Below are 14,715 nucleotides of genomic sequence, written 5' to 3' on the forward strand. Positions count from 1 at the left end.
AAATCAGACTGAATCACCTTCAACAAACACAGTTCACTGGGGAACATCTACAAACACAGTCATCATGGTGACGGTGGAAGATGACCCCTGAAGCCACCCTGCAGTAAACAGAAGATGATAATCTCTGTTTTTATCATGACAGCAGAATTAAATCAAGGCTGTCAGCATACAAATGTTCAGCAGATGATATAAGCTTGTATACGTATATATGATGTGTCAGAGGCCTCACAGACGAAAGAGCAACACTTTACTTTGTTTAACCACCACAGTATATCTACAGTAGTATTGACTCATTTCATCATGCCTGTAAACCTGCCTACCATAGCATTATATTTCATATTTTATTGTATTATATTTTATTTTATATCTTATATTCTTAACTTCTTCTGTCTTAGATTTTCACCTTTACATGCATGATTTTCTTTGAATACACCTGTTGTTTCAGTTTGTCACGTTTGCCTTAATACATGTGTTAAGTCACTCTAGCAGACATGAATACGGTAAATATTACAACAGAATCCAAGCTGCGGCAGCTACAATGAAACTACAAAAAAATGTAGCATTATACACAGAAAAAGTAACTTTTCACAAGTTTTATTAAGTGCTCGATGTTCATTTGACTTCATCAGTGTCCAGTGTTTGGATCCACTGACTGACTGTCAGTCGCAGACAGCTCAGACCTTTATGTTTTAAATAGAATATTTATTCTTTGACTTTGCCTATCAGGCTCTGCAGGGTGATCAAAGTGCAGAGTCATTATCGCAGCAGATGCTCACTGTCTGCAGGGATTGGATGTGGGCTTTCTGGTTGAAGGACATTCTTGTCCTCAAGGCTTTCTTATCTGGAAAATCCCCTCCACAAACACACCACGTACACACACATTAACATCATTTTGCTTTTTTAATTCAAGAAAGAGTGATGTTTAAAAATCTCCCACTAATAGTTTGTGATGCCACACTTTAATTACTGTTACAGCGTATTTGTTGTCAGTGGAAATGACACTTTTACACCTTTGAAACTCTTACGTAGCACATTATTTTATTGTAAGACTGACATTATTTCGAACAACCACGATAGTTTTAAACAAACATACTGCTGTATATCTTAGTGACATCTGACCTACTTTACAGTACAGTATTTTAAATACATTATATGGACAAAAGTACTGGGACACACCTCTACATTATTCAATTCAGGTGTGGTGTGGGGTTTTTTCCCCAGTGAGGGGAAATCTTAATGCTTCAGCACACCAAGACATTTTGGACAATGCTATGCTTCCAACTTTGTGGCAACAGTTTGTTGAAGGCCCTTTTCTATTCCAGCATGACTGTGCCCCAGTGCACAAAGCAAAGCTCCATAAAGACATGGTTGGATGAGTTTGGTGTGGAAGAACTTGACTGGCCCACACAGAGCCCTGACCTCAACCCCATCCAACACCTTTGGGATGAACTGGAACGGAGATTGTGAGCCAGGCCTTTTGGTCCAACATCAGTGTGTGACCTCACAAATGCTCTACTGCATGAATGGGCACAAATTCCCACAGAAACACTCCAACATGTTGTGGAAAGCCTTCACAGAAGAGTGGAAGCTGTTAGAGCTGCAAAGCTGTTTGTGTGCTTAGGATGCGTTGTCATTAATGTCCAAGTCAAGTGTCCCAATACTTTTGTCCATGCTGTGTACTTTATCCTGCCTTCGTTTATTTCATTTAAAAAATGTTATTAAAACTTCACCAACGACAGTATATAATCAATCATTTATCTAAATATCTTGTAGGTCGTGAGCATCTCCTGCAGTGGACTGTGCGGTTGCAGTGGACACTACAAACACTTCGTCACTGTCAGAGTCTGAAGTGGAACTTGATGAGACGGAAGACAAGATGAGATCATCACTGGGCTTTTGATTAGGACTCAAGGACACACCTACAGTTTGTACAAACAGTTTGTACAAACTGTAGGTGTGGAGGATGACAGGGGTTAACTCTCTAGATTCACTTCCAAGAAAAGGTTCAGCATAAATAACACAGCTGTACATGATAATGACGGGTGTAAAACACGAAAGGCGATATCGTGGCATGTAGACTCATAACCATCACCAAATTATATAATATATTACGTAACCCCCTTCATGTGTTCTAAAGTCTCAGTCATAAAACCATCTCTTGCACATCTTACACGCATTCTTACACATTAATTACGAGGCTGATCAACAAATAATACAATCTATGGGATATTTAGCGTTAAAAACTGCAAATTCCGGGTAATGAAAGTGGATTATGTAATCCAGCAAGAGAGGCCAAAGAGTAACAGTGAGAGGTAAACAGTTATCCCGCTCTGTACCTTTAATGAAGGACAAAAAAGTTTAGTAAAACGGCTCATGTCAGAAGATCAGTGCAACAAACATGGAATCAGGTTATTTAACAGATGAGGAATCCAGTCTGAGGCGACCAGGTGTCGGACCGTCCCCTCCCCACAGGTTGATAAGGGAAGAGCCTTAAGGGGTGTGTTTCACCTGCGGAATTCATTCAGACCCTTCGGCGTGTTGCTGCCCACTCTGTCCCCAGACATGGCCACCAACTTCACCAAGAACGCAGAGGAGAGACCGGAGTGCTACAAGGCCGAAGTGAAAGGCAGGTCGCGCTTTTGCTCGAGCTTTCAGGGATCAGCTGATCCACTGGCTTAATCCCAGAGGTTTTGAGCTTTTCTGTGTTTTCTGACACGCAGGTGATATTCCCAGCTGGCTGCAAGGCACGCTGCTGCGTAATGGCCCCGGCATATTTTCTGTGGGGGACACCAGCTACGAGCACTGGTTCGATGGGATGGCCATCATGCACAGCTTCGCCTTTAAAGACGGTTGGTCCTGTGTTACTCACTTGTCAGTTTCACAGCAGTTCTTCTGTTCCAGACAGTGTCAGCATACATAAAGAAAACATTTTTTTTTTTTGCCTTACAGGTGAAATGACCCACAGAAGCAGATTTCTCAGGAGTGACACCTATAACGCGAACATGGCAGCTAACAGGATCGTTGTGTCTGAAATGGGGACAATGGCATACCCGGACCCAAGCAAGAACTTCATTGTGAAGTAAGCAAACTCTTTCTGAATCCCTGCAGAGTCTCATTTTATTGTTTCTGTTTGTTTGTTTGGTGTCCAGTTCAGTTCTCAAGGTTCTTCAGAGTTTTTATTGTTTTTCCTGTAACGGTGCAAACTCTAATTTGAAAAACACTGCGGGTCTAACCTGTCTGCAGTTCGAAAAGGCGCTCAAGCCAGCCTCCACAGTGTTTCCAGGTGCTCAGTATACGAAACACTACGGTAACAGCGAGTTCGGACCAATTTCACAATAAAAGCATTGTCCGGGCAGCTAGACAAAGCTGCATTCAGTCATTAAATCAGTTTATATGTCAGTTTATAAATGAATAAATTAATGAACGAATAAATAAATATAGATAAATAAAATGTAAGCAAAATGAATATGAATAGTAAATGGAGGAAGAATAAATAAGTAAATGAGAAAAATGAGAGGACTTTTATTTTGTAATGCTACATTACAAAACTTATTTTGTAATCAAAATTTTAATCAGAATGTACATCAGAATTTCCCGTAAGTTATTGTGTGACACCCTGCAGTGTGCTGCTGTCATCCTGAAGTGAAATTGGTCAGTGGCAACAGCTAGTTTCCTTGAAATAGAATAGAATAGAAATAAATTTGTTTATTTGTTGTTCAGTTTGAAAACTTGCTGCAGGCCTTCTGTGACATCCGCAACACGCAGACGTGTTACAGTCAAGCAACAGATGACTCCAATGTTAGCATATTCATTTTTAAAACGCCTTCTTGCTTCTCAGGGCGATTACCTTCCTCAACCACACAGTGCCTGACTTCACCGACAACGGAGCAAGCAATTTCATCAAATACGGAAACGACTATTATGCCACCTCTGAAACCAACTACATCCGCAAGGTTGATCCCGTCACCCTGGAAACTCAGGACAAGGTAACGCCATGCTGATGTTGATCGCTTACCAGCGATCCAGGTGAAGGGTTCAGTTCAGAGCTCATGAGTTGTTTGACACAGGTGGACTACACGAAGTACCTGCCGGTGAATTTGGCTTCGTCCCATCCGCACTACGACAAAGAGGGCAACGCTTACAACATGGGGACTTCAATAGCAGAGAAGGGCAAGACTAAATACATGCTGTTCAAAGTCCCCGCTGCTTCAGAAAAAGGTACATGAAAAGATCCTAACCTGCTCTGCTTTGCCCTGACCGCTGCAGCCTTCCGACCAGCTGTGCTTTGTAGAAGGTGTAGAAAGACAATGCAGATGTAGGAGAACCAAACAAGGTGCTCAGAGGTCTGCTTCCATTGGTCGCTTCCTTGAGTGTGAATGCAGTTCACACTTGTCAGCGTTACTTGATTGTTACAGACTGCTGCTGGATTAAAACCTCAGCTTTTCTGTAGTTATCTGCCCTTAACAGTTCCATAGAGTACAGACTGAGTGGTTGTCAGGCAGTCACTCTCTCATCATTATGATTACCACCAGAGCTGACGTGATTTTTCCTTCTTTTCCTTCAGCCAAAGGAAAGAATGCTCCTGCACTGAAGAACGTGGAGGTGATCTGCTCGGTCCCTTGCCGCTCGCTGCTCACGCCCAGCTACTACCACAGCTTCGGCATGACGGACAACTACTTCATCTTCATTGAGCAGCCTCTCAAACTGGACATCGTCAAGATGGCCACCGCATACATGAGGGGGGTCAACTGGGCGAGCTGCCTGAAATTCAGTCCTGAGGAAAATGTACGTGTTTTGATTCATGACATGTCTTTTATATTCACATGACTGAGCTGAATATGAAGCAGCGGTAGATTAAAGGGGAAAAGAGTATCCACGAGTCTACCGATGTTAACTGTTTCCTACTGTCTGTATCTCCAATAGACTCTGATCCACCTGATAGACAGAAAGACGGGAAAAGAGGTTGAGACAAAGTACTACACTGGCTCGATGATTGTCTGCCATCATGTGAACGCCTTCGAGGACAATGGTCACGTGATCTTTGATGTCATCGCCTACAAGGATAACGGCCTTTACGATATGTTCTACCTGAGCAAGCTGAAGGAAAACGCAGCCCTCCACGATGAGTCCTACTCCCAACCAAGCTACAAAAGATTTGCAGTTCCCATCCACTCAGACAAGGTGAGGCTTTTCAAAAACTCAAATGACTTTCATCCTGTGCTGTAGAGAGGACAACACTTTATTTTTACTTTTTTACTGGGTTTCATAGGGCATTGCAGTTGGAGAGGACCTGGTGAAACTCAAATACACAACAGCCAGTGCCGTGAAGGAGAAAGAGGGAAAACTGATGTGCCAGGCGGAGGTGCTCTGTGAAAGTAAAGCTGCTAATGGCCTCTCAGACAGACCAACAGAGCATCACACAGGATTCATATACACTGACACAAATTCAGACTGTCTTTTGTCCCTGCACCTCCTTTCTTCGACTCAGTGAAACACAAAAGTTATGGACCACTGTGGAGTCGGACAGATATGGCTGGAGTGGATGAAAGGTGTACAAAATCCACGACTGTATCTACAGAATCCATAGTTTGAATCCCTTTAGGCTACAAAAGCACTATGGTTAAGGTTAGGAAAACATATTTTCAGTTTGTGAGACAGTCACAACATTTAATCTACAAGATTTATGTACATGGACACAAATCTTCCATCTTAAACTCTTGCTGAGTGTCAAAAAATGTACACAAACCCTGTTGATTAAATTTCATCACAGTTTCATGAGCTGCCCTGATACTGGGTCGAGTATGCACATCAAGTGACTGTTGTTCAAGTAGTATTTCTTACCAGTACAACAACTGTCTTTTGATTTCCCTCAGGTTTTGAGTTGCCCAGAATAAATTATGACGTCAACGGCAAGAGGCATCGCTTTGTCTACGGGAACTGTGTGGAGGGGCCTGCACTGTCAAAACAGGTAACATTCCCTGTTGTCAGGTAGCCCTGGTGAGAACATCCGCCTCATAAGTGTTATTTGCCAAGAGAGACCCGAAACGTGCAGGCGGTTAAAGGACGGGTGTCTTAACCGCAGGGCTATTGGGAAACAGATTGTTCCTGGCAGCATTGTTTTTACAGAGGTAGGAGAAACCGCCTCACTGAGAATCACCACTGGTGCAACAGAGGGAACATTTTCTCCAGGTGTGAATTACCACTTGCACCAACAAATCACTTCAGGTCCTTTCCAATGGGGATACAAAACAATGCAAAGACCTGGAAACTGGGTGGGGCTCCAAAGCGTTGTACTTAGGAAAAGAGCTTTCCTTACATCTCGCTGTACACTCACAGCACAGACGCAAGTCCAGTGGCTGCGAAGAGGAAGGTACAAAAGGAAACATCTTGGCTGAAACAATTAGTTTTGTTTATTACCACTTGACACAGAATTCCATATGCAGAATGCGAACAAAATTTGAATGGTTTTTGGCTGTGGGCTTCATACAATGTTAAGCCCAGGTGAATTAAACGCAGGATGAGCAGAATAAAGTTTTATCTTATCTTAAACAGGAAAAAGCAGACATTATGCTGCTGAAGGTCTGAACCTGACTCATCGCTCTGACTGAAAGTAGCTCAGCTGATACGAGGAAAGAGTTGGTGCCAGTTCCTGAATATACACATTCTATCAACAGCACTAAATCTATTTCGCAACTTTTCTATTTCAAGCCTTTTTTTATCGCTCTGTAGGGTCTGATATGCAGTTGGGACAAGGTACTGCACGAGCAGTCCATGTCTACGAGATAAGCTCATTATGCTAAGTGCTGTTAATGTAAGATAAAGAAAAAAAAATAAGACCAGTGACTCAGACTAGAAACGTAATATGACAAATCAGAAGAAATGTGCTTATTAAAAATGGTTCATATGGGCGTGATTTCAAATTGACGTTTTTTTTATGAATTATCAGCCAGCAGGTGGAACCCAAATTGCTAGTTTTTAATGCTTTTCTATGAGCTGTTTGCATGAACAAAGTTATCCGTTATAAATCTGTTTCTTTACTGTAGATTGGGAAGTTTGACACCGAGACCAAAAAGATGGTTTACTGGGGTGAGGAGAACTGCTGGCCGTCCGAGCCCGTGTTTGTCCCCAGACCAAATGGAGAGTCAGAGGACGACGGTGAGGATACTGTGTGACTGATTGCATGTGTATTGACAGGACTGTATGCTATCTGTGTTTGGAAGCAGAAGTACACCTGGAAACTGTCATCCAGTTGTGACGCCATAGATTTTTGGTTTGTGTTTTTGCGCCCTAACAATGGCCTCCTCCTTCTGCAGGTGTGGTCTTAACATCGGTTATCAACGCCAACCCAGGCGAGTCTTGTTTCATGCTGATTCTCGATGGCAGGACATTCAAGGAAGTGGCTCGAGCATATTTGGACACTGAGCTGCACAAGGACATGCATGGATTTTTCATCCCACAAGGAAATTAGCCAGTTTTGTTCATGTAAGATCTTTATTGTGCTTTCTGAATGTTTCATGGACTGCCTCATCTCTATAACAGTTATTATATCAACAACTTTTCCTAGTATGTTTGTTTAAAAAACATACAAATTTTTGTGTATCAAAATGTTTAGCTTGTGCACATGTGCTTCTTTTCATTAAAAAATATCCTAATTTTAAGATGTATTCCCAGTCTTCAGTAAGACGAGATGATAAGAATAAATCTGACACTCCATATTTGGGTGGGGTGGTCGTGAGCGATCGTGCTTCTGCAGTAAGACGTCTTCTCTGTCAGTACATTTTATCGTCTGGTGGCAAAGCTGAACAAGAAGGTCCTCGTATTGCAAGATAAGTTAACTCACAAGCAAAGTCCATTCGATTTGTTCTTCGTGTGCAGAGAAATTCACCTCTGAAGCTTTTTTTTGATGACGTTTGGGACATTGAGCTTCACTAGTGCATAAAAAGTTACCTCGCAGCTTTGTGAGCTTGTAATGAAGTGCATGTACCCAAGAACTGTACGGAAGTACGTCTCAGAGACATCATCATCATCTGGGACATCCCATGACTTTAGGGTGTAAGAAATTTCACTAGAGATATCAACAATGTCAAAATGTATGTGACAGAGGCAGGATATTTTACAGTTTAACTATAAACTTCATTGTTGGGCTCCAAAAATCACGATATTAATGCCTAACAAAGGGCCAAGCCTTATCATAATCACTATCTTTTGTATTACATTACAATCATAGTTTCCATCCCATCACGGCGTCTGAAAATCACAGTACATGCAGGTCAATGACATGCCCCGTGTCATTGACCTGCATGTACTGTGACCGTAGCTGAATGTTTGGTCTAAACCTGACCACTAGAGGGAGACAAAGACTTGTTTACTTACTTAAGAATTTGTCTTCAAGCTGTTTGATGTTTCACCGGTGAGATTTAATTGCACACCAAAAAGAAAACAACAACATGAAAAATATGACATAATCGTGGGTGCTCTGCAGTGCAACAGTGCTGGTCCTTCAATCACATCACAGCAGTAAAAATGCCTCTAGCCCCTTTAGGAAGTTATCTATCGACATGTCAGCACGCCGGTGTGAAATGACTTCCAGATGGACACTTTTGGAGTGCATATCCACATATCTGATCGGCATAACAGGAAAAGGCAGTGTATCGTAGCTACCAGTACAGTATTGAGAAGCGCAGTTGTTGCTGAAGGAGAGATGGGAAATGCAGAATTCACAGGCAGTCTGTACAATCACATGAGTTATCGTCCTGATAACACAAAGAAATACACACAAACACACCCCTAAACACCAATAATACATTTTAAATAATACACTATGGTGTACTTGAGTCTTCTCTTATCTCCAGCTGCAAATGAACTCTTTATCTCACAAGCCATTCCAACACAAACCAAGCTTCAAACACACACACATCCTCACAGACACACACTTAGATATGCTAAATGGCAGTAAATTAATGTAGGAAAACCAGGAGTCAGTATAATACAGACACTTTTCTATGTCCAATGAATGTCCACGTACTACAAGACTGAAGCTTCGCCACAGACACGCTGCACACTGTGAGTGGCATGACTAAATATAATCAACTATACTTAGTCACCGGACAGATTTAGTCTTACCTAAGCTGCACGGTAAGGATAATTCCAAACCAATGTGCAACCACCTGAATAACTGCAAGAATGAAAATCAATCTCGCAAGGACTCTGTCAAGTTAATGGCTTACTACATAAAAATGTCCACAATGTAAATCAAATTGATGTTAAGCACCTGACGTGGATAAAGAGACACAAAGTACAACACCATCCTCCATTAGCATGTTCAGTTTCATTTTGAAAACACTGTAGTGCAGTTGTGTGATAATGTCCTGCCAGCTCATATAAAATCCAGTGGATGTGCAGAACTTGACCCACGGGCTGAAATAAACAAAAGCAGGATGTTGGACACAGTCGGCGGTGAGGGCTGATTGATGTGAGAAGGGCAGAGGAAGAAGAGGTGTCCAATTACTGTCCCCGGCTCCCTGGAAGTGTTTCAGCCACATCAGCGGTGATTGAATCAAGGCGAGGTGCGGGGATGGAGGGAAGACGAAGTTTTAATTCAGTGGAAACACTTAAGCCTGTCTGAAACCCCAAAACCCCAAATGTCCTCTTTTCCCTTCTCTCCGTCCTTCTCAGGACAGTCAGAGAGTGTCGGTTTCGTGTGTAGAGTCATCCTGCGCTCATCATGTGTCACATCCAGTCCCATATCAGCAGCCATGACGGAAAGGCAGCAAGGAAAGGAAGCTTTGTAAGGAAACTAGGACAATTCCAGAGCTAGACTTCCTGATGGCAGGCTGGTGGCAGTAGAGGATTTTGCTGTCTGTTCACAGTCATCAGATGCAACTGGTCAGGTGGAGGGCCTAATACACGACGATCGGTTGGACAAGAGGAAGCGGCTGTTTGAGTCCGCAAACGTCAGCAGCCCTTTGCTGCTTAGCTGCCATCAGCTTGAGTCTCCTTTTCTTTAGCTGGCGAGTCCTGGCTTTTCTCAGCGTCTTCCCCCTCATCACCTGCCAGACAGCGAGAAAGACGAACAGACAGACAGACAGTTTCATGCATAAGTCAGTGCATGTGAAATAAGCGATGCGAATGAGGTTAGCTGAATCAGCGAGCAAGTCGCCATGAAAACGGAAGGAACAGAAGTCACCAAGAAGCAGAGAAGAACCAACTCATCACGTGTACAGCAGACCAAAGGAAGGCACATTTGGAAACTGACAGAAGTAAACTGTATGTGATATTTAAAAATGATGATTAAGACATGTTTTAAGAGATCTAAAATTCTAAATCTAAATTCTTGAAAAATACATCCACTCCCTAAAATTCATAATCTGTACCATTGCTTTTTTTGGCTTTGTATTCATAAAATAAATAACCATTTAAAAGCCACTATTTACAGAAATGAAAAGTCTGTGCTTTGGCGCCCTCTGGTGGTAGTTTCATAAATGACACTGCACTGTGGACTGCCCATGAACACTCCATAGTCTTGATTGATGCGAATTGAAACTCAATTTTCCAGATATTACAAACTATAGGATATTAATTATCCTGCTTAATCACACTTGGCTGATGTCCCTGTTTAACTGTTTGCCATGAGCACACGTGTGAACACGTGGCGTTGTGAGCAGTGCTGTGTCTCACCTGACTTGTTGATGTTGAGCTGTGCCAGACTCTGTGACAGGTCGGCAGGTCCCTGCATGCCAGGGGCTGCTGGGATTTCATGGATGGCGTTCCTGCGGCCGGACCGTCGAGAGGCGATGAAGTCCTCATAGGTCGCCTCCACATCCGTCATCGCTAACACACCTCACCATAGCAGGGCCTGGCACACACACAGCAGCGCACGCTTACCACAAACACAGGTATACGCATGAACACACACACACACACACACACACGTATGAACATGTGCTGTGTTTTCTGATTAAATGACTGAACTGGCACAGATTTGTGCAGTTTGTCCTCAGCAGCAGCTTTGCACACTGGATGAACATGAAGGCGGCGTCACCCATGCGCTCACCCAATACATCCCTCCCCCTTATCATACGATGACCTAATCCCAGATTGATCTATTTCAATCTTAGTCTGGGGTACAGGTGACACCAGTGACACAAAGGAAAGAAATTCTGCAGGAGGAGCAGCGGAGCGGAGACACAAAACACACACTCACAGGAGTAATTATTGCACGAGGGACGACAGCACTGTATTCAAATGTCATCCCAACTGGGCGAAGCACGGAGCCCAATCAGAGCTGCGTTGCCACGGAGATTTAGGTTAAACCCGTCTGTTGATATTCTACCCGCCTGCATCAGTGTGCCAGGCTGAGGCTGCCCTTCAGCACTCAGCGCGGTCTGGCTTCCCTGCCCCACTTCACGGGTCCAGCTCCATCATTCTGACACTTATTTATTTTTACATTTGATTTATTTCAACACGTGCACTTAGGAAAACGAGAACATTTTTGAGTCCGCATCCTTGGGCTCCCAGAGGATGGCTTTGTCCACATATGGGGATTTGAACTAATAGTGAATTTTTCAAAAATGACCTCAGCCCCCCACACGCACTCGTGGTTATTTCCAGAGCCGAGCAGGCCGTGACCGACCGCGGCTATTTTTGGACGACCCCCCTCCGTCATCGTGTTGATCTGAGCGCGCTCCCACTCAGCTGTCACCGTCCAAATGGTGTCAAGAGAGGCAGCAGAGCCGGCAGATGTTGTGCGTGTACATTACTGTGAGACTCAGCGCGAGGGACACGAGATGGTTGTGCTCCAACATGAAAACAGAGAATTAGTTTGTGTCACGTCGTGATTATCCACTGCCAGACAGCATGAAGATCTGCACGATGAGCGCTTTTCATGGATCTCGTTCGGAAACATCTCAGACTCACGTGCAGTCACATGCGGCACAAAGTTGTTTGATGTGGAACGTGAAGCATAGTGCTTACAAAGTATGTCCGCGTGTGATTTTGATTATTTGTTATCATTACCAGTTAATGAAGCTCATTTGTCACTGTGGATAATTCAGACTGAGGAAGAAATGATTCTACTTGGAGCTGAAACTGACTGAAGATTGCTGCAAAGTGTTGCCTTCGCTCATGTTCAGTGAAATATTAATTTTACTGTTTACATAATTCAGTCACACTTTTGCACTCACGAGGGAGAACATCAGCGGGCAGCGTGTGTGTGTGTGTGTGTGTGTGTGTGTGCTCCTGCTGTCCTTATGGCTTTGCAGAGCTCAGCTGCCCTGAACAACAATATATCCAGCACAGACTCCGAACAAAGGATCAGATCACTGAACAACACAACAGGCCAACATGCCCTGCCCTCTCCGACAGCACACAGAGGCAGAGAGTTGGCTGCTCAGCCTCTGCAGCCATTTGATCAGATGTGCTGCCAAACAGAAAATTAGCAGCGAGTGTGACAGTCATGAGCGGAGACCCTGAAACTCATGCCAGCGTTATTCTAGGTGGCCTGGGCGTAAGTGGGAATGCTGCCCAGTAACTCCCACTCTCACGCACACACACACACACACTACTCCTTCGTATCCACATAGAAAAGTAAGCATTTTCTTTACAACTGCAGTGTTATTCCAAAGACCTTTCAGTGGCGTGAGTGTTGTGACGTGTGTGTTTCTGCAGATCCCATTAAAGCCGTGGGCTGCAGGGTTATGACAGGAGGACTAAACGTCCTCGCCGCGCTTCTATATGAGCTGCCATCAGTGCATTGAAAACCTTTATTAGAGTCAATTATAGACGTCCTTCTACGTGCTGTCAGCTAAAGTGGAGGCTGTGCAGCGCATCAGGCACGGCCGCGAGCGGTGGGGTCTTCTAATAAATTACCTGCACTGTTGGCACGGCAGCCTTTACGTTAAGACGTGGGTGCACGAGGATCGACGTGCCCGAACTGGTTTCACTAAAAAAAAATCAACAGCCGTTAAGTCTTTCTCTAAGACAAAGACCCCCGCGGAGCTCAGCCGGTGCCAGTAAACGCAGCCTGCGTGGATGTCATGTAAGCACACCTGCCTGCACGCTCTATTCATTCACGTCACACTGTCGTCAGCAGAGTACCTGTTCAGGTCAAAGGGCTTCCGAGCAGTCGCAGGCGTCGATCACATCAGCTTGAATGCCACTTCGGTATTCCCCGTTACACTCACGATGGAGGGTTTACCAGCGTCAAGCAAGTACCAGAATACTGCAGCTTCCGGGTGCAAATTTCAAAATAAAACCCCTTTTTAAAAAAAATAAAAATAAAAACGTCTCCGGTATTTTCCGTTCTTCGGGGTTTGAAATAACATTTTGGCCAGAATTTCTGCTGCATTATTAAGTAATGAATTAATTTTGATTGCAGCCTACAGTCAGACTGGCACGTTAAAATTAAAGAAAGTAAAGATAATCAGAGAGTAAAACCAACTGGACGATTATCGGTAGAGTATGAGAGGAAGAGCAAAGATGGACGGCTGTTATTACGTTTATCTACAGTACGGAAGTCATCTGTTTTCTGTTCCTATTGTTCTGATTGTTGTCAAGCCTCTCTACGAGTTTCACAGTTGAGTCCTAGACACTTGCCGTAGTTGGTGATGTCATGGCTCTTTAAAGACAAAGATTTATGCGCGTAATCGCGGCTGAGCGGTGTGTGTGTGTGTGTGTGTGTGTGTGTGTGTGTGTGTGTGTGCGCGCTGTGAGTTCGTGCACAAACGAGTCAAAAATGCCCTCTTAGCTAATTTTAAACCACCAATTACCGTTAGCACCCATACCGCCTGATTTACTGTTAGTCAGGAAATTGTACTTTGGACTGCTTTGTGGCAGTCATGCGCGTTAGATTAGATAGTAATTTTTTTAGCAGATGGTTCAGAACACGTGTTATGATGCAGTATCTCTGCAGATGGAGCTTACTGAATTTGTGTTTAATGAGTGTCGTGCTTTTTGGGATCTTGACAATTTTCTATAATTATGTACATAAACAGGTCCTCGTTACATCCCCCGTGTTTCCCCACGCTGTGGCTGTTTTCAGTGGTGTAGATACACCACTTGGCCACAAGAGGGCTCTGTTGACCGCCGGATTGTTCATTCTGGTCAGTGATTGGGCTTGAGTGGTTTTCCAGCGATGGTGTCATGATTTACTGACGATTTCCTGTATAAAACGGAATGGTCATAGTTAAATTAACCATTCTGTTTAATTTAATCTAACGGTTCAGGATTTACGTGTGACACTATGTGTTACTGCAGACAGTTACTGTATTTTTGTTTGTTTCTTCTGTTTACGTTAGGACCACACCTACAGTCACATTCATATCTAAACGAATTGCACGACCTTATCATAGTTTATTTGTGTTGAAATCTCTGTGCCCCATTCTGATCAGAGTCCCTGTCTTTAACGGATGATAAGTTATCAGCTTGTCAGTGTTACTACCACGGCAGATAAACCTGATTTTAGAGGATAACATATTTCTGCTAATTATTATGTCTTGCATTGTCTTTACTCAGGATGAACCCAGAGGCATCACTATGCTAACATTTTTCAGTGAAAACTAAGAGGTCACATGGCAGATAAAATGACAGGGCAGTTATTGTATATGTCGTGTAAGCCTGGTGTGTGTGTGTGTGTGTGTGTGTGTGTGTGTGAGAGAGAGAGAGAGACCACAGAGGCTCAGTGTGAGAACAGTGATCTTGTTGTGATGAAGACAACAA

At 43.5% G+C, this 14,715-nt stretch overlaps 2 protein-coding genes across 4 annotated transcripts; one reads left to right on the forward strand and one right to left on the reverse strand.

Annotated features, from left to right (window-relative positions):
• Positions 1-2,480: 2,480 nt before the first annotated feature.
• bco1 (beta-carotene oxygenase 1) lies at positions 2,481-7,715 on the forward strand. The gene is made up of 11 exons (XM_046371628.1): positions 2,481-2,626; positions 2,721-2,849; positions 2,950-3,079; positions 3,839-3,986; positions 4,068-4,218; positions 4,565-4,785; positions 4,924-5,181; positions 5,270-5,375; positions 5,874-5,968; positions 7,044-7,155; positions 7,314-7,715. The coding sequence occupies exons 1-11, from the start codon at positions 2,563-2,565 to the stop codon at positions 7,466-7,468; spliced, it is 1,569 nt and encodes a 522-aa protein (XP_046227584.1). The 5' UTR covers positions 2,481-2,562; the 3' UTR covers positions 7,469-7,715.
• A 680-nt stretch (positions 7,716-8,395) lies between these two features.
• pkia (cAMP-dependent protein kinase inhibitor alpha) lies at positions 8,396-13,215 on the reverse strand. Of its 3 annotated transcripts, none has more exons than XM_046371633.1 (3): positions 13,096-13,215; positions 10,678-10,879; positions 8,396-10,049 (listed from the first exon to the last, which is right to left on the reverse strand). In XM_046371633.1, exons 2-3 carry the CDS (start codon positions 10,826-10,828, stop codon positions 9,973-9,975), a joined length of 228 nt encoding a protein of 75 aa, XP_046227589.1. In that variant the 5' UTR covers positions 10,829-10,879; positions 13,096-13,215; the 3' UTR covers positions 8,396-9,972. The 3 variants fall into 3 exon arrangements, with proteins under 3 accessions (XP_046227589.1, XP_046227587.1, XP_046227588.1); XM_046371631.1 differs by having other exon boundaries at positions 10,678-10,855; positions 13,096-13,196; XM_046371632.1 differs by lacking the exon at positions 13,096-13,215 and having other exon boundaries at positions 10,678-12,181.
• Positions 13,216-14,715: the final 1,500 nt, after the last annotated feature.

The sequence above is a fragment of the Scatophagus argus genome, chromosome 18 (assembly GCF_020382885.2).
Source record: "Scatophagus argus isolate fScaArg1 chromosome 18, fScaArg1.pri, whole genome shotgun sequence".
NCBI lineage: Eukaryota > Metazoa > Chordata > Actinopteri > Scatophagidae > Scatophagus > Scatophagus argus.

Excerpts from the sequence above, each read along its gene's own strand:
- pkia (XM_046371633.1), bottom strand. The coding sequence starts at position 10,828 with ATGACGGATGTGGAGGCGACCTATGAGGACTTCATCGCCTCTCGACGG. Across the intron at positions 10,050-10,677 it reads GCTCAACATCAACAAGTCAG|GTGATGAGGGGGAAGACGCT; the intron begins GTGAGACACAGC and ends GCTGTCTGGCAG.
- bco1 (XM_046371628.1), top strand. The coding sequence starts at position 2,563 with ATGGCCACCAACTTCACCAAGAACGCAGAGGAGAGACCGGAGTGCTAC. Across the intron at positions 5,376-5,873 it reads GGCGGAGGTGCTCTGTGAAA|GTTTTGAGTTGCCCAGAATA; the intron begins GTAAAGCTGCTA and ends GATTTCCCTCAG. Across the intron at positions 5,969-7,043 it reads GGCCTGCACTGTCAAAACAG|ATTGGGAAGTTTGACACCGA; the intron begins GTAACATTCCCT and ends TCTTTACTGTAG.